Genomic DNA, 19,092 nt, shown 5'->3' with positions numbered 1-19,092 from the left:
TCATTACGCCTGTCAAATTGTGTTATCTTTGGCATTTTGTTGGCATGTTTGACATACAATTCAAACCAACTCTTTGCAAAGTTGTCTGTCATGTGTAGACACAACACTAGTGTTTCCCTATAATTAGGTGCATTTTTATGATTAAATTATTTATAGCATGTTGACATTTGCTAGCACAAGAGACAAAATATAGCCTAATCTTATAAACTGCATTCATAATAATTTTGCTAAAATGTTATCATGCCTACGAGTTGGACACTCAGAATTCACCTCATCAGCTTTTTTCTTACAGTAGCTGTGTGCATGATTATGTCTGTGAGCATTTCAGTGTGTTTACTTACTAGACAGAAGCTAAGAGAGCCATAAAGAATTTAATAGCCATCTAAACAACCTACATTTGGCTGGTTGCTCATGAACCAGTTAAGTGTGCAAAATCAGCTTCTTTTGGACTCTAGTGAGACTCCACCAGGCACCACAGCACTCACTGCTCAATACATGACCCGACTGTTCCTATAAATTATGGACTCTGTGACTATAATTGACCTTTTTTTTTTAAATAAAAAAAGAACAGTTTAGTGTAAATTTCAGTTTCTTTAAGTGTGTGTTTGAGAATGGATGTTTGCTTGATTCTGTATATGTTCTCCCTGTGGAGCAGCAGCATGATGTGCTGTGTCGAGCAGTCGAGCGTTCCTAATTATAGGCGGCTGTTATGTGATGTGTTTGGGGGTATAGCTGCGTCGGAGGTGTGATGTTTATCTCTACCTCCAGGAATAGCTGTGACATCCTTTTTCAACTGGTCAAAACCTCTGAATAATGCTGCTGTTGCTGCTGTAAGTTTTATCACAGTGTGCTTATATTGCCATTCAAATATCGTGCCTGCATATGTTTCAATAAATACTTGAATTCTACCAAACCTCTGGTCCAGGTTTGCCCTGTTTTGCAAGACTGAGCTTTATAGAGTGGAACATGTCACAGGGTGCCAGTTTATGTCAATGTAAGAACTACACATCTACACATGTGATGATTCATGATCGTGGACTTGGATTAGACTGACCTCAGGTCATTTTCCAGCATCAGTCCTTCCAACAGGTATTAGATGGCATTTGTGTTTGGCTGGTTGTCAAATAATAATAATGATAATAACAATAATAATGTGTTTACTACTACTACTTGTTATGTTGCCCTCAAGTTGCAAAGTGAAGCTTTAACTTATTCATGCTGCCACTTTTAGACTGGTTTTGATTACTGTCCCTTCTAGTACTATAATTATAGTAGTGCTGGAGGCACGCCTCCTTTCTTTACTCTTTGCTTCCAAGAAGCCAGACTCAAAATTTCACTAATTTGGCTGAGGTATGACAACGCCTGGACTGAATATCAGCGGCAAATTTAAATGCTTGGTTCAAATGGTTGTCGCTATGTGCAGAGTACGACACGGAGTATCTACAGCCATCTGTAAAACAGACAGGAAGCTCTGTCATGGTTTGGGACTGCATTCAGCCCGTGATGTTGTAGATCTTGTCAAAATTGATAGAATTATGAATGCAGAAAAATACCATCAGACTTGCATGCTACTCCACCATGCAGTACCATCTGGTGTCCAATTGGAAATGGCTTCATTTTGCAGTATGACAATGAGCCCAAACACACTGCCAATGCAGTAAACGCATACCTTGATACAAAAACACACAGTGGAACACTATTGGTCACAGACTGTCCTCCCAAGACCTACATTATTGAAGCAGTGTGAGATCATGTTGGTAGAACAAAAGAAGGGAATAGAACAAAAGGCAGCCAACATATTTTCTTTCAAACTGTGTTACTCTATTTTTTGTGTTAATGCTGGCTGTTGTAGAAAATCTATTTCATTGAAATCCTCCATCTGGCCTCCCCACAGATTGAAGACATTGTTACACGAATCCAAGATGAGAAAGCAGGAGGTGTAGCCATACGGACTGTCAAAAGCTTCCTCTCCAAGATCCCAAGTGTGGTATCAGGTTAGTATTTGTGTGCAAAGGTGTGTGTGTGTGTGTGTGTGTGTGTGTGTGTGTGTGTGTGTGTGTGTGTGTGTGTGTGTGTGTGTGTGTGTGTATCCACATAGACACCCAACTAATGGAGCAAGTGGAGAAATATTATGGTTTTGCTACACTGCATTTTTTTGGTGATTGATTATAGGGAAAAGCTAAACCCTTGATGCTTACAGGTTAGTGCTGGCTCTGCTACACTGTGTGTGTGTGTGTGTGTGTGTGTGTGTGTGTGTGTGTGTGTGTGTGTGTGTGTGTGTGTGTGTGTGTGCACGCACCTGTTTAGACATCTTTGTGGGGACCAACAGTCACTTATGAGGACAAAGGTGCCTGTCCTCATGAGTTTAAAGGCATTTTTGAGACTCAAAATGTGGTTTTAGTGTCAGGGTTATAATTAGGTTATGGTTAGGTTTAGGATAAGGGTCAGGGTTAGGCACTCATTTTTGATGGTTAGAGTTAGGGTAAGCGGCTAGGGAAAGCATTATGTCAATTAGATGTCCTCACTAAGATATTAAAACGAGAATGTGTGTGTGTATGTGTGTGATCCCCATTGCTAATCAGCACAAACTTGTCCCAAGTGATTTATTCTATGATCAAACATAACTATCCATCCCAACTCAGACGACAATGTCCACCACCACAAGGCACAATGGTTTGGTGTGTGAGTCACTTTGTCAGATACCAGATGGGACACCATATTGGGGAGTTGGGAGATTTTTGGATCAACCTTTTAGTCAGTACTCTATCACCACTATTAGTGTGACACAACATGAGGGAAGAATACCGTACCATCCTTTCTGAAGAAAGAGGCTCGTAGAGTCGATCCTAAGGTACGATAAAGCTGTTATTGGTGGCACATGGTGGACCAGCATCTTATTAAGACACTTTATGTTGGCTTTTCCTCTAAATTGTCCCCCCATCTATACAAAATCATAAATCAGCAACTGGGGGAAAAAAAAACAAGTAAACGCTTGTTAGTGCAGTCTAACTGGAAGCTGTGTCTGCACACTTTGGCTGCTGTTGACTGATTTCAGATTGTTCAGCTCAAACACAATCAGTGACTAAAAACAGAACATAGGAAAAGGTGGGCTTAGGGATTAGGGTTGGGGCATTTCAAGCAAAAGCACTCCTCCCTATCCACTTGGAAAAATTCGACTAATCTTCCAAGATTGCCCCCAGATGACTTTGCACAGACTTGTATATTTGCCAACTTTACCTATGCTGGGCCTCATTTAGCGGACTTTGGCTTTGCTTTTTTAGAAGAGCATTAGATGCTACCATAGATTTAAGATATAAGAACAGTTGCATAAAATATTTGATATTTTTGTAATTGCAGTATTCACAAATGTCAAACATCCCTTGCAGGAACACAATGCAGACTCGCGCCCTCTCCTCTTGCGTTTTGCACATGAAGGCAGGTGTCAGAGTGAGTTTCTGTGGTCAGGGTGGAAGCAAAGTGTGCCTGCCACTCTGAAATGTCACCTTTTTGGTTAAGTAAGATAATACAGGTTAAATGGATCTGTTTTTTTCAGCGGCTGTTTATCTGTGTGTGAGGCAGTCAGTGAAGAAAGCACGACCTTTTGGGCTCATTTAAATTGCAGCTACTACTGTTAGAGGCAGATGATGTCTTTGCCAATAAGACCTTGGCCATTGAGGAAACTGCCCGTGGTGCCGTGCTGCCCTTGTAACTATCACAGAAAAGCTCCTCTCTTCTTTCTCTCTGTCTCCACAAACTGTACTCATTTACGTTTGTACTCCTGTGTGCCCGTGTATGAAGTGAGTCACCCCTCACGGACGAGGGGGTTGCTCCCCGTCCCGAGGCTGTTTCTGAGTCACTCCTTCACATGGCTCCCCCAGGACCGACAGCCTCGCGGTTTCTCTCTCCAGCCTCTGCTATGTGTAAGACGGGGCCAAAAAACGAGCCGTCCAGGAGCGAAAAGAGAACGAACCGCACCCTGATTACTTAACGTTATATTTACACACCTATTCAGCTTTGACCCACAGCTTCAAAGGGACGTGAATCACAAAGCTTATTTGTGTTTTCCACATTGCGGCTTTTGTTGAAACTGTTGCAGAGCTGGAATTGTGACGCCTCTTCTAACCCGTGTCCTTCTGTGAATAACAGGGGCGGACATTGTTCAGTGGCTGATGAAAAACCTCTCCATAGAAGATCCAGGTAAATGTCAGTACATGTAAGCACAGCAGAGCTTCCAATCGAAGACGACGGCAGCTTCACGTGTCTGCTTTCTTTCATGTCACCAGCTGAAGCCATCCATCTGGGCAGTTTGATCGCTGCCCATGGATACGTCTTCCCCATCTCTGACCACGTTCTGACGCTTAAAGATGACGGAACCCTTTATCGCTTCCAGGTACGAAAAAAAAATCCACCTTGGGACTGTCCTTGATATGTGTTAGAAGGCCTTTAAATATAGAATAATGAGCTGATGGCAGTTTATCAGAGGGATGTGTTTATTGCGTGATACTAATGAGAGCAATCCCTCCTAAGCCTATTACTCATCCCACCAAGGTCGATACTGTGTACCCCTGCTGGATGCTTCATCAGAGCAGGAGGTGGCCTGTAGAACTGGGCCGATGGGTCAGTAATGCAGCTTGTCAGTCTGGTGGTTTTGTTTTGTTTTTTTTCCTTTGCTCCTTCTTCTTCTTATACAGCACGAACACTGACAGATCTGTCTGATGGCTACAGACTCTGCTATGACTCATTACTGTGACTGGGCCATTAGCATCTTAATCCAGCAAGCAGGCTACGCCAGGCAAGCTCCCCTATGGGAAGCGCTGAGCTGGCTACACGCTGGCTCTGCACTTTTTGCTGTTGCCAACCGTCCCTCGGCCCCTCCTCAGTCTACCGCTGGATGCATTTATCTTCACCTATTGCTCAAGATTAAAAGCCATTATTGCGGCTGTGCAGCGAGGGCAGCGAATGCCGCGCTTCCTTATTCAGCAGAGGCTAAAAATATTCCCTCTGATGTTGTCGTGATGCAACAGGCTCGCGTCATCGGAACCTCTGAAAAGAGTCCACAGTGGATTTGAAATGCGCTGGCCAGCCTACATTGCAAGAAATAGTGTCAGGGGGAATTTTGAATTGCTAGTCTACAAAAAAAAAGAAATTTTAAATATGTGCTACACCAGGAGAAGACCCAGATTTGATTATGTGCCTTCTGCTGTTTGTCACAAATTCACAGTTTTGTGCACAGAGTGGTGACTTTCTTTTGATTTGTCATAATTTCTTCCTCTCCAAATCCAAATGACACCGCTGAATGAGAGCACGTTAACTTTTCTGTTCATTACATTCAAACCAGCACACTCATCAGTGCCGGGCCTTTGCTCCCGAGCTAATTGCTTTTATGACAAATAGTGCGAATGAAAAATGTCCATGATAAGTTCTAATTTTGCCCTGTTATTAAGAGCGTATGATAGATGTGAATGATCCATTAATAATGGACTTGAGAATGAACTTTGAATGCATAATATCACTTGTAGTAGACTTTAAGATAGAGAGACTGCAGCTACCATTGCCATTGCAGATCATTACCTGGAGCGCGCAGAGGTCAAAGGTCACAATCAAACAAAGAGTACTCATCCATAAAAGGGGCAGGGGTGGTGGAAGTATTTGCTGTTTTTTTACGTGATGATAAAAAAAATTGATTATTTGTGTAAATAAGCAAAATCTTTTTTTTATTTATTCTTCCTGCTTTCATCAGTCTCCATACTTCTGGCCTTCAAACTGTTGGGAACCCGAGAACACAGACTATGGTGAGTCACACGCTATTCCCTGTTTCTCCATCGGTGAGATCTCCCTAATGCCTTCAGCTGTCTCATTTTCTCCACAACTGACATCTGTAGCTCTGTGGCTGACACTCACTGAGTATTGATCCATTCCCTGTAATGTATCTGGCCCCCGAGGAACCCCACCCCCGCACCCACCACCACCCCCTTCCCTCCTAACACCACCAGGGAGAATCCTGTGGGATACAATTAGCTTAACAAAATAAAGGGACAGTCACTGCTTTGACAGCATCTCTGGCTATCTGCATGGCATTTACTCGAGGTTTGGTATTTCAAAAGAGAACACATGGCCTGCCTGGCTGCTCTGGCAGGATGTGCATTAGTTCACACAGCTGCGGCCTTGGTTTAAAAAAAAAAAAAGCAAACAAAGAAATCCCACCATGCATTGCAAGTATTCTTTTTGTTGTTGTTTTATTGTAGTTATGACAGTGCTTATTCCCCTCTCTATGTTTCACTCTTTGTCTTTGTCACCCTGCAGCCATTTACCTGTGCAAGCGCACGATGCAGAATAAAGCCAGGCTTGAGCTCGCTGACTACGAGGCTGTAAGTAAACTGTCGTTTTGGTTTAGCGATCGCCAGAAAGCTCCTAATTCAATTCCATCATAGTGCATGAACCATAGTATGATGATGCTCTCGATTTCCTGTTTTCCTTCACTTTGTTGAAAAACCAAAAACGTGCTGAAGCAGTCTCTTCTGGGCTTTTAAAATAACAAAATGTATTTACAAGAGGATAAGAAAAGGAAAACAAACAAACAACAAAAAAGAAGAACAACAACATCAAATTCTGAAAGGTAGATTTCTTTTCCAGGAACACCACTTTGAGGAATACAATGCAGTCATTTACCGGCCCCCAAATGTAAATAAAAATATCTTTAGGTATACCTGCATCAGCAGATCGATACAGTCTCAGGAGGGGCTGCTGCAGTGCTGATCTCGTTGTTACACAATAGCAATCCGCTACACTTTAATATTCTAAATGACTCTGCAACTATTGTCCAGTGGACTTCCTTTCACTCCTATTCAGGTCACTTTATGCCTTCAGGCCTCATTGCTTTCACTGATAACATGCCTGCTTCTGTAGTTTTTTTTCCCCTCTGATTTTGTAACAAGCTCACATACTGTATTAATGCTTGAATAGCTTTTTGGAACCCAATGTTCACTCACAGGCACCAAAAAATGCAATTTCTACAGGTAAATACTGTTTATGATCATTGTTATAGTAATAAATAAACCTGAGAGATAAACAATCCACAAAAAGCACATTATCACCTCTCTTATTACCACAGGATACCTTGATTGGTTAGGACTGTAAACCCTTAACTCTAATGTTATGTTTTAGAACCAAGCAACTTAAATTTGTTTCATAAAATGTTAAAAATTATTGATGCAAGTTAATTCCCGTGTATGTCAGGTCTTGAGAAAGCATCTACTGTGCCTAATTATAAAGCGCATCTAACTTTCCCACAGTTATCCCTGTGGGGAATGCGTTTAATCATTGCAGTTTACTGGAGATGAAATCAATGATGTATACTGAAACAATATACCTGTGTGAAACTCACACTACATGTGGTATCGGCATCTTGTCATAAAAGTGAAGGCATCAGAGTGAAAAATCCAAGGGCCTTGAAATCAAAGTCAAGCCCTTGAAGATAAACTCCTTAAGTCTTCCTCTTACACCGTGTCTGATTGGCTCCTCCAGGAGAACCTCGCCAGGCTGCAGAGGGCTTTCGCCAGGAAGTGGGAATTTATCTTCATGCAAGCTGAGGCTCAAGTCAAGTGAGTATATCAGTTAATTTTCTAACTTCAGCACTAATGTGACAGGATAGATGTTGATACAATCAGGTTTAGAGAATGCTGAGCTTTGGCTGCCTGCACAGTGTTTGTGTTCTTTGTAAGCCTGACACCTGGTGGCTGAAATGTGCAAGTGCAGCGATAGTCCTGCAGTTAATGGCATACAGTAGCTGTCCTTTCTTGTCTTTTAAAATAGAAAATCAAAGTCTTGGCATCATTTAGTTGTTGCTGCTCTGTGGCTGTAAACGTGAGGATATAAAAAAAAGTCTTCTTATGTCTGGAGAGTAACGACAACAAGCAAATGCCAGCTGGTAAATGTCAGTTATGTAAGAGCTAGGTCCCACCAGGCCTCTCTTGGTGAACTGAGCAGACAGGTTAAGACCTACACTCCTGAGTTTCTTTGCTCTTTTGTCTGGCCTGTCTGTGTTTTTAACGTATGCCGGCAGCAGAGAGCAAGTATGGACCTTAGAGGGTTAATATTTCAGAGCCGTGAGCGTTTTATTTTAAAGACCTGTATCCTCTGCTCTCAGGATTGACAGGAAGAAGGACAAGGCGGAGAGGAAGATCCTTGACAGCCAGGAGAGGGCATTTTGGGACGTTCATCGGCCAGTGGTGAGTAACAGCCAAAATAAGGAAAAGAAAAAGTGCAGAAAGGAAAAAGAGAGTCACATGGTTCAACTAAAAAATGGAAATGAACTCAACAAAAGAACAGAAAAGAAGGGATGTTTTGTAGGTAGACAGTTTTAGCATTTAAACACTGAAAAGAGCAGATTTAGCTCCACATACTGTCCAGCAGATAGCCATGTTGTGTTGTTGGTAGCACAATCAGATTTGGTGCCAGTCAATTTGCATAAGAGTCTTTTGTGAGTGTGGCGTTGCTCAATAGAGCACCAGCACCGTATTGTGTGAGCAGCACAAGTGTAGACAATACATGCTGGAGAAACAGTCTTATCTGACCCAGAAACATGCTTTGTCTGCTGCTGCCTCCCACAGCCAGGCTGTGTCAACACCACAGAGATGGACATCCGCAAGTGCCGGAGAGAGAAGAACCCACACAGGGTAAAAAAGGTGAGAGGAAGAGACAAGCTGCCACCAACCACGTTCATTTTTAAATGTAATGTTTTTTAATAACTCTGCTTCTTAGTCATATATATATATATATATATATATATATATATATATATATATATATATATATATATATATATATATATATATATATATATATGTATATATATATGTATATATATATATATATATTAGGGGTGCAACGATACACAAGATTCACGGTTCGGTTCGATACTTTGGTGTCACGGTTCGATATTTTTTCGATACAAAAAAATGTTCATGCCTTTTTAATTTGTCATTTATTAAAATTATAAATATATATTTTAACTCAAAAGTACAGTTTTTAAATTTAATGTTGCTGAAACAAAAGTAATTAAAAAAATAAATATATCTCAGGGCTCTCAAAATTTCAAAATCCCTGGTAGCCCTTCGGGCAGGGACTCTTCAGTTTTTGGTAGCCCAAAATAAATGTAAGTAGCCCGAATAAAAAAGAGAGCAATTTTTTGATTGATGTTTTGTTTCCTTTACAATATTATACATTAAAGTATAATATTGTAAAGGAAACAAAACATTAATCAAAAAATTGTTGAAAAACAAATTACAACATTGTATAAAAATTACAATCATCAACTCAAATACTTGGTTCTAATTGAACAGAAATTTCTATGAACTTGTAAGAACTGTGTAGGACATGAATCAGTCTGTGTCAGACCCTGAATTTGAAATTTCCACTGAAGTCACGGGTAAGAGACAAGTGGAACCAAGATCGAGGCCGTTTGCTTTTTGAAGTTTGCAAAGACTGCTAAATTTTGCCAGTGGTAGTTCACTCTTTGCAACATAGTAGCTGTTCTAAACAGATTTTTCAGGTTTATTTTTAGTATGTTATTTGCAATTGGTGTTTGTTCTGGGAAAGATATTGCAGACTGAGCAATAATGCATTTCTTGCATTTCTCATGGCTTCTAATGGGGGGCTTTCTTAAAATGACTGGTCCCAGTAACAAAGGCGCTTGTCGACTCAGAAATCGAGAGAAAACCAACAACACACCCGGCAGAACATTATGTTATTTACACGGGTGCACATAAGTGGTCCGCATGTGCGCATTCGCTGTCAAAATAAAAGACGCACCAGATAAGAAGTTGCAACGCGCGTTTGCGTCCATATAAAAAGCACTGTTTTTGTCTGCTAGAGTGGGATTTTCACGGCACATTCCACACCACATCTCTGTGAGTTCATTATTTGTTTGAAGCCAGCTCACCTCCTGCAACCACTTTTCCGAGAATATGCTCTTCTTTTGTGGTTCGGACTCCTTCTGACATTTCTTTGGAGGTAGAGGAACACCAAAGTAATTGCTTAAAGGAGCTTCTTCGACATCTTTAAGAGTTCTAAACTTTAAGAGTCTGTCCTCCTCCAGAAAATCTTATGTATGCAAACACGCGTTGCGCGTTTTTGTTTTGTTTTTTTGACAGCGAATGCGCACCTGCGGACCACTTATGTGCAGCCCCGGTTATATAGCTCGTCATATTGCAGCCACAGAAATTATTTTGTCCATGAAACCATAAAGCTGCACTTTCTTTTTGCCTCATAGTCTGATTTGTCATAACTTTTCCGTTTTGTGGTAAGCTTTTCTTTGGCTGTCACTTCTTTACCCTGACCTGTCAGCAGAACTAAAATATATATCCTGCTGCTTTTACACGCGCACTCACATAACACTCAGCGATTCTCTGCGCGATCAACCTCTCACATGTTTAAGCTGCGGGAGATTTCACTTGTCATGTTTGCATAGTAAGCTAACGATTGATAAGACGATGTCAGAGGAATTGGTGCACAAATTATCATCACTCACCAATCAGTGCTTTCGCTCTCTATACACAGTTCGTGCGATTGCAAAGTGAAAGCAAAAAACAAGCGCAAATTCAAAGGCGACTTCAATATGTCACATATTGACAGTGGCTCACCCAATGACATAATTACCCAGCTACATTTCTGAAAGAATGCAAAAGCATTGACATATATTTTCCTTCCTACAATAGCCCCACGGGCAGGGAAGAGATAGATTTTGGTAGCCCGACTGGAAAAATCGCTAGCTCCGGGATGTCGGGCTAGCAATTTTGCGAGCCCTGTATCTGATTGAGGAATCACTCATCTTTGGAAAAGAGAGTTTATTACAGAGAAATGGCTCTTTCCAAAATAAAAGCAATACTATACGCTTCTCCTGGGCTATATTCTCAGCAGCATATTGTAGCGGGTCAGGGCTGTTCTGGGTTCTGTTTGTACAGTTATGTTTTGTTTATGTTGCCATAGTGACGGGTGACCGCCGGACGGTGTGTCCTTCCGGGGTCAGAGGGCGCCCTGTGTGTTGTTGTTGTTGTTGTTGTTGCTGCTGTGCGGTTGCTGTGCTGAACAGTTAGCTAGCGGCAGTGTTCTTCTGTAGATGTCAATAAACAGCTGTGCTCCCTGGCTAGCTCACGGGAAGCAAGACCAAACGACACCTCTGTCTCCTCCTTGTTTGAGAATCATGTGCTAACGGCTGTCTAAATGACTCGGGTAAAGTTTGTAGCATGCATGCTTGTTGTTTTTGTCTGCTTCCACTTGTCTTTGCACTAGGATGATGTCAGAGTAAATGTGCAGTCATATTCTTGTGTTCCCACTAGTGCTGTCAGCGTTAATGTCGTTGAAATGACGTTAACGCCACAACACGGCAAATCTCCGTTAACGAGCTAACTGGCTAACACACTAGTTCCCACCCATGTAATTGAGCATTGCGTGGCACATCCAACATACTGTTTTACTTTAGTCCATGACACGCTTACCTTCAGGGTCATGTATCTGATTGAGGAATCACCGATCTTTGGAAAAGAGAGTTTATTACAGAGAAATGGCTCTTTCCAAAATAAAAGCTATACTATATGCTTCTCCTGAGCTATATTCTCAGCAGCATATTGTAGCGGGTCAGGGCTGTTCTGGGTTCTGTTTGTACAGTTATATTTTGTTTATGTTGCCATAGTGACGGGTGACCCCTTTCGCCGGACGGTGTGTCCTTCCGGGGTCAGAGGGCGCCCTGTGTGGTGTTGTTGTTGTTGCTGCTGTGCGGTTGCTGTGCTGAACAGTTAGCTAGCGGCAGTGTTCTTCTGTAGATGTCAATAAACAGCTGTGCTCCCTGGCTAGCTCACGGGAAGCAAGACCAAACGACACCTCCATCTCCTCCTTGTTTGAGAATCATGTGCTAACGGCTGTCTAAATGACTCGGGTAAAGTTTGTAGCATGCATGCTTGTTGTTTTTGTCTGCTTCCACTTGTCTTTGCACTAGGATGATGTCGGAGTAAATGTGCAGTCATATTCTTGTGTTCCCACTAGTGCTGTCAGCGTTAATGTCGTTGAAATGACGTTAACGCCACAACACGGCAAATCTCCGTTAATGAGCTAACTGGCTAACACACTAGTTCCCACCCATGTAATTGAGCATTGCGTGGCACATCCAACATACTGTTTTACTTTAGTCCATGACACGCTTACCTTCAGGGTCATGTATCTGATTGAGGAATCACTCATCTTTGGAAAAGAGAGTTTATTACAGAGAAATGGCTCTTTCCAAAATAAAAGCTATACTATACGCTTCTCCTGGGCTATATTCTCAGCAGCATATTGTAGCGGGTCAGGGCTGTTCTGGGTTCTGTTTGTACAGTTATGTTTTGTTTATGTTGCCATAGTGACGGGTAACCCCTTTCGCCGGACGGTGTGTCCTTCCGGGGTCAGAGGGCGCCCTGTGTGGTGTTGTTGTTGTTGTTGTTGCTGCTGTGCGGTTGCTGTGCTGAACAGTTAGCTAGCGGCAGTGTTCTTCTGTAGATGTCAATAAACAGCTGTGCTCCCTGGCTAGCTCACGGGAAGCAAGACCAAACGACACCTCCATCTCCTCCTTGTTTGAGAATCATGTGCTAACGGCTGTCTAAATGACTCGGGTAAAGTTTGTAGCATGCATGCTTGTTGTTTTTGTCTGCTTCCACTTGTCTTTGCACTAGGATGATGTCAGAGTAAATGTGCAGTCATATTCTTGTGTTCCCACTAGTGCTGTCAGCGTTAATGTCGTTGAAATGACGTTAACGCCACAACACGGCAAATCTCCGTTAATGAGCTAACTGGCTAACACACTAGTTCCCACCCATGTAATTGAGCATTGCGTGGCACATCCAACATACTGTTTTACTTTAGTCCATGACACGCTTACCTTCAGGGTCATGTATCTGATTCAGGAATCACTCATCTTTGGAAAAGAGAGTTTATTACAGAGAAATGGCTCTTTCCAAAATAAAAGCTATACTATACGCTTCTCCTGGGCTATATTCTCAGCAGCATAATGTAGCGGGTCAGGGCTGTTCTGGGTTCTGTTTGTACAGTTATGTTTTGTTTATGTTGCCATAGTGACGGGTGACCCCTCTCGCTGGACGGTGTGTCCTTCCGGGGTCAGAGGGCGCCCTGTGTGTTGTTGTTGTTGTTGCTGCTGTGCGGTTGCTGTGCTGAACAGTTAGCTAGCGGCAGTGTTCTTCTGTAGATGTCAATAAACGGCTGTGCTCCCTGGCTAGCTCACGGGAAGCAAGACCAAACGACACCTCCGTCTCCTCCTTGTTTGAGAATCATGTGCTAACGGCTGTCTAAATGACTCGGGTAAAGTTTGTAGCATGCATGCTTGTTGTTTTTGTCTGCTTCCACTTGTCTTTGCACTAGGATGATGTCGGAGTAAATGTGCAGTCATATTCTTGTGTTCCCACTAGTGCTGTCAGCGTTAATGTCGTTGAAATGACGTTAACGCCACAACACGGCAAATCTCCGTTAATGAGCTAACTGGCTAACACACTAGTTCCCACCCATGTAATTGAGCATTGCGTGGCACATCCAACATACTGTTTTACTTTAGTCCATGACACGCTTACCTTCAGGGTCATGTATCTGATTCAGGAATCACTCATCTTTGGAAAAGAGAGTTTATTACAGAGAAATGGCTCTTTCCAAAATAAAAGCTATACTATACGCTTCTCCTGGGCTATATTCTCAGCAGCATATTGTAGCGGGTCAGGGCTGTTCGGGGTTCTGTTTGTACAGTTATGTTTTGTTTATGTTGCCATAGTGACGGGTGACCCCTCTCGCTACATCACATGAAAACCAAAATAATTCCAAACGCCAGATCTGAATGAGGGTGGGGGAGGTTTAATTTGCCATGTTGCAAGGAGAGCTTAACTTCTGTCTCGCTAGCTTGCCCTGCGCTCTTCCTTCTGACGATGCTGTCTGTGTTGAACGCTCAGTGGATCTGCGCTCGACAGTGCAGCCTAGGCAGAGTAGTCGAACACAGATTCACTGAGCGCTCAACACAGACAGCATCGTCAGAAGGAAAGGTGATAAAATAAATTACAAATGTTGTATTGTTCGATACATATGCGTACCGAACCGAAAGCACTGTATCGAACGGTTCAATATCGATACGAGTATCGTTGCACCCCTAATATATATATATATATATTTTGCTTGTTTGGAATATTATAAACATGAGAATCAGTTGCTTGGAGTATCATCTTTTGTGTGTTCAAAAAAACAAACAAAAACCTATCGGCTGATCAGATTTTTAATTCAACACATATCGTTATCAGCATCGGTCTCCTAATAAAAAAACTTCTAATAAAAAATAAATGGCATTTTTATTATTTCTATTAAAATTAATCTAAAAATATTTCCTTTTCGGTTTTGTTTCAAAGCTTACTAAGTGGTCTTTGTGTGCAGCTGTGAAAATGTCCTCTTCGACACTTTAGATCCCTTATTCCCTGACACAATACTGAGTCCTGCTCCCAAAACAATCACCAGACATACATCAAAATGGGGTTAACAACATGGCAGCGGTAACAAATTGAAACCGTGTCCCACGTGTGTCTCCACTCGCCCGCTCTAGTCGGTCTATGGAGTACCAGATGATGGCCAGAGCCAACCGAGTCCTGTCCACATCGGCTCCCAGCCGACCAGGAAGACCACCAAAGACGATGTTCAGAAGGAGGTGAGCCAGGGCGTTGTTACCGTCAGCCTGCCTCACTCATCCATCATAACATAGCCGCGGTTGGGGACGTAGACCGATGAGCCGTTCCCCTATTTAACCTCCTCATTACTCCTCCTCCCTCTCCCACAGATTACCTTCTTGAACATCCAGCTGGAGAGACACTGTATGAAAGTTTCCAAAGTGGCCGACAGTCTCATGACCTACACCGAGCAGTTCATGGAATATGACCCCTTTGTGTCAGCCGTAGAGCCTTCGAACCCATGGATCAGTGACGACACTACCTTCTGGGACTTGGAGGCAAGGTGAGGCTTGAAACGGGGAAAGCATGTTGGGATGTGACCTGAGAGTGTGCCAGGAACTAATGATGCTTTAAACCCACACTAAGGTCAGGTGGAGTGTAGAGGTCTCAGTGCTAATGAACTGTTGCTATCCTGAATTAGCTGGGATCTGTCTGTTTGGATCTCATCTCACATGAACACTAACACTGGCATTCCCAAAGGTTCACTCTGTCCTGACTTGCTGGTCGTGACTCTCTGTAGGCCAAGTGACCAGACCTTCTATTCTATTCTATCCCATCTTATTCTGTTTTTTTCGGATGTGTTTCAATGTGAGCAGTCGCGAACCCACCCAGCAGCGTGTGAAGAAATGGGGCTTCTCCCTGGAGGAGGCGCTAAAGGACCCAGCAGGTCGAGACCAGTTCCTAAAGTTCCTGGAATCAGAATTCAGCTCAGAAAACCTGCGGTAAGAATCTCTATTATTTGACTTCTGTAAAGGTTTATGTTTTTTTGCAGTCTGGTATGTTGCAGTAGCATGATGCTGCTGCTATAAAATGCAGAGCTATGCTTTTTAGTGGCTAAAGAAAACAAGGCATGTGTGATAAGAGTGATAAGTCATAAAAAATGTAAAATTGACACTGTAAACACATTTTCTGGAAGTTGTTATTGACTGTGTATGGCACTGTTGTAGGTTCTGGTTAGCAGTGCAGGATTTTAAGCGACGGCCACTCCATGAAGTTCCCTCCAGGGCGCAGGAGATCTGGCAGGAGTTTCTGGCTGAAGGAGCTCCAAGCTCCATCAACTTGGACTCTCACAGCTACGAGCGCACCAGCCAGAACCTCAAAGACCCCGGACGATACAGCTACGAGGACGCTCAGGTGGGGGGGGGACAGATGGACTCACGTGGCTTTACGTGCTCACTTTTGATTTATCTTGGCGCTCTTCTTCGCCCAGATCTATTTTGAGTTCACCTCAAATTTACTTTACACTGCATCCCCAGTGACAACGCACAAACTCGTTTGCTTTCCCTCTAATTGGCTAAACTCTCCATACTCATGTTACACAATGGAATGAATGAGGGCAAGGATGAATAAAAAGAAAGAGGAGAAGGGAGGAATGACAGAGTGTGTTTGTGTGGGGAGCTAATGAGCCGACTAATTCCATGAATAGGTGGTTGAGTCGGTTCACAGTAGATTCCTCTGCATTCAAAGTGCGTCGGTGATGTGTGACGTGCAACGCCTCTCACTGGCAGGACATTACTCAGCTCTGTCTTGCAGGACTTTGTTGCTCATGTCAGTACTCTCGGTTTGCATCACCTCTTGCATGCATTGCATTACCATAATCAGGCCTCTCTTTATTTTATTTTATTTTCTTTACCACACTTTCTCCTTTATCACTCACAGACCAACGCGCGCTTATGTGGCCTTCTTTATCTTGCAGGAGCACATATTCAAGTTAATGAAAAGTGACAGCTATGCACGCTTTTTGCGATCCAACATCTACCAAGACCTCCTGTTGGCCAGAAAGAAGGTGAGCTGCACTCGCTGACCATGATTTCGGCTCCACATTTAACATGATGCAATCACTCTTTTTGCGTTCCTCATATTGGTTTGATTTTATTCTATCATTTAATAAACATGCCAGGTTTATAATCACTTTATGTATATCAATCAAAAAGTAGATATTTTATCTATACTATATGCTGCAAGGTAAATGGAATGTAAATTACTACGTTTACATTTCAGGTTTTCTGCTTCATTTTATATTAATAAAAACACACAATCATCTTTAAATAATGATACAATGTCATGTTATGCAACATTAGTGCTAACTACAAATCATTGGTCCTTATTGGTATTATATCTGTATATTGATACACTACACTGTCAAGGTTTGAAATATAATAAAAATGTCATCTGGCCTTTACCAGGTTTTAGAATTAGACGATACAACTTCAGATAATTAACAACACATGAAATATTACACTGTGCCATTATTTTTTTAACAAAATTAAGCCAAAATGTTGAAGCAGTGAGTGAAAAACTAAGCGAACGCTTTCTGCTTCCATCGGAATTTAGAGGGTAAGTAGCAGCCAGGTCCTGCCAATCAAATATACTCGACTAACTCACCAATCTGCAAGTGTTTTGTCAGTTTCCAGGTCTGGGATGTTAAAGAATGTATTAACGCAATGCCAAGGAAGAAAGGCATGAACAGCGACCTTAGAGAAACAATTCATCAATCTGGGAAGGGCTGTAAGGTCATTTCCTTCATCATAATACAGCGAGGAAGATTATTCACACGATGAAAGCATTCGTGACAGCTGGGAATCTTCCCAGGAGTAGATTCACATTTGCAATGCTCTGAGAAATCTCAAAAAACAAAGAAACAAAAAACATGCTCACATCTAAATGTTCAGGTTCATGGCATACAATCAGAATGAGACTGAACAAGTACGGCTTGTTTCAAAGATTTGCCAGGAGAAAGCCTATTCTCTTTAAAAAGATCATGGCAGCGTGGCATAAGTTTGCAAAGTTGCATCTGAACAAATTGCAAAACGTCCGGAACGATTTCCTTTTTACAGAAAAGGCAGAAGTGGAGATTTATGCCCCTAACGCTCAGCACCGTGCTTGGCCAAGCCAAACACACCACATCAGCACAAACAGCTCATACCAACTGTCAGGCACGGTGGTGGAGGGATGATGTAAGCTTGTTCTGCAGCAACAAGACTTCGAGTCGACCATAAACTCCTTCGTATATCAGAGTATTCTGGAGACAAATGTTCATTTTTGTAAATGAAATAATGACACAGTGTAATATTTCATGTGTAACTGTTCGTCTGGTGTATATTTAATCATTTTACAACCTGTCAAGGACCAGCTGATAATTTTTATTATGCCCTCATATGTAAAACTTTAGAATTGAGGGTGTACTTTCGTTTTTTCACATGACTTTAGGTAACGAAGTCTTTGTGGTATTGTTGGATGTAATGATCTTCTTCCACCACTAGTCAGTAGTGTTGGGTGATATTGCACTTTTAAACGTGATGTTTTGTTACTGTAGTTTCTATTAAAAATGTTACTTGATAGGGTTCTTTTATGCTTCCACACAAAACCTCTGAAAAACTTATAATCAGGCAGAATTTACATTATGATGTTCTTCTTGTCCTTTTCACCCATAAAATGACAAAAAAATTTAAATACTTCCTCAATGTAAATGCTGTCCTTTCTGCTATCTTGCTAGCACATGCACACGTATACTAGTCCAGTATGCAGCTCCCTTCCAAAAGCACTAGGAGAAAAACAAAAGGAAATATGCATTTTCTTTTTTTTATTGTTTTGCAGTAACAAAAAAATTGCAAAAGATTCAGACTGTTTTAAAAAAAGAAGAAGAAGAAGAATATATGCATGGGAAACAAACATATTCAAACAAGCAACTCAAGGTTTGGGACTTACTGAAGTATTTGGATCACATTGAAATAAAGTGGGTCATTTAATGTCACGTAGCAGCATTTCACAGCTCTTAATAAGGTCTTCAAAGCACCGTAAGGCTACAAGCAGAGCCCCAAAAAGGCACAACCACTGTGCCCAAAATGCAGGTGCAAGGAAACTGCTAAATTATTTAAAATGTCAACGGAACAGTCTTGAAAAAAACATGAGATCATATGCCAAACACAGACAAACCGCTGTGTAAAAGAGGAACAACAGCCAGCCTGAAAAAGAAACTTACAGAGCACAAGTATTACCGTGTTATATAAAAATTCTATGCTACTTTTGTCTGTCTCCTTCAGTGTAACCTTTAAATCTCATGTAGCAGCACTCATTTAGCTGTTTAACTGTAATGCAGAGCTTTTCAGCAAATCACAGCTTCTCTGTTCATGCTAGCCTTTCTGCCCTTTCCCCCTTTGGACACTGCTCCTTGTGCTGGCCTGTCACTGATTCCACTTCATTCCCTAAAAATAATAAATGCAACCCCTTGCACTCTCCGTTGGCCCTCATTTTTTATTTTTTATTTTATTTTGCAATGCTTGGCCCCCCTTTTTTCCCTCACTAACAACATCACTCCCAACTCCCTCGTCAACACCCATACCTGACCCAAACA

The 19,092-nt window shown here is 42.0% G+C and overlaps 1 protein-coding gene across 8 annotated transcripts in view; it reads left to right on the top strand.

Annotated features, from left to right (window-relative positions):
* The window catches only part of LOC113011748 (regulator of G-protein signaling 6-like), a 46,811-nt gene that overhangs the window by 25,146 nt on the left and 2,573 nt on the right, over nucleotides 1-19,092 (top strand). For 5 of the 8 annotated variants that reach the window (XM_080294185.1, XM_080294184.1, XM_026151458.2 and 2 more), the window contains exons 3-15: nucleotides 1,895-1,994; nucleotides 4,147-4,197; nucleotides 4,284-4,390; nucleotides 5,741-5,792; nucleotides 6,304-6,368; nucleotides 7,525-7,601; nucleotides 8,147-8,228; nucleotides 8,610-8,684; nucleotides 14,618-14,719; nucleotides 14,849-15,021; nucleotides 15,335-15,460; nucleotides 15,686-15,872; nucleotides 16,435-16,524. In XM_080294185.1, the coding sequence (XP_080150311.1) occupies nucleotides 1,895-1,994; nucleotides 4,147-4,197; nucleotides 4,284-4,390; nucleotides 5,741-5,792; nucleotides 6,304-6,368; nucleotides 7,525-7,601; nucleotides 8,147-8,228; nucleotides 8,610-8,684; nucleotides 14,618-14,719; nucleotides 14,849-15,021; nucleotides 15,335-15,460; nucleotides 15,686-15,872; nucleotides 16,435-16,524 (1,287 nt within the window). Of the gene's footprint in view, nucleotides 1-1,894; nucleotides 1,995-4,146; nucleotides 4,198-4,283; nucleotides 4,391-5,740; nucleotides 5,793-6,303; nucleotides 6,369-7,524; nucleotides 7,602-8,146; nucleotides 8,229-8,609; nucleotides 8,685-14,617; nucleotides 14,720-14,848; nucleotides 15,022-15,334; nucleotides 15,461-15,685; nucleotides 15,873-16,434; nucleotides 16,525-18,234; nucleotides 19,066-19,092 lie in introns of those variants that run through there. The other 3 variants (XM_080294183.1, XM_080294186.1, XM_080294188.1) reach the window with 3 other exon arrangements.

Source organism: Astatotilapia calliptera, chromosome 19, assembly GCF_964374335.1.
Source record: "Astatotilapia calliptera chromosome 19, fAstCal68.1, whole genome shotgun sequence".
Lineage (NCBI taxonomy): Eukaryota > Metazoa > Chordata > Actinopteri > Cichliformes > Cichlidae > Astatotilapia > Astatotilapia calliptera.
The sequence above is the reverse complement of the archived record's forward strand: the minus strand, read 5'-3'. Positions and strand labels throughout refer to the sequence as shown.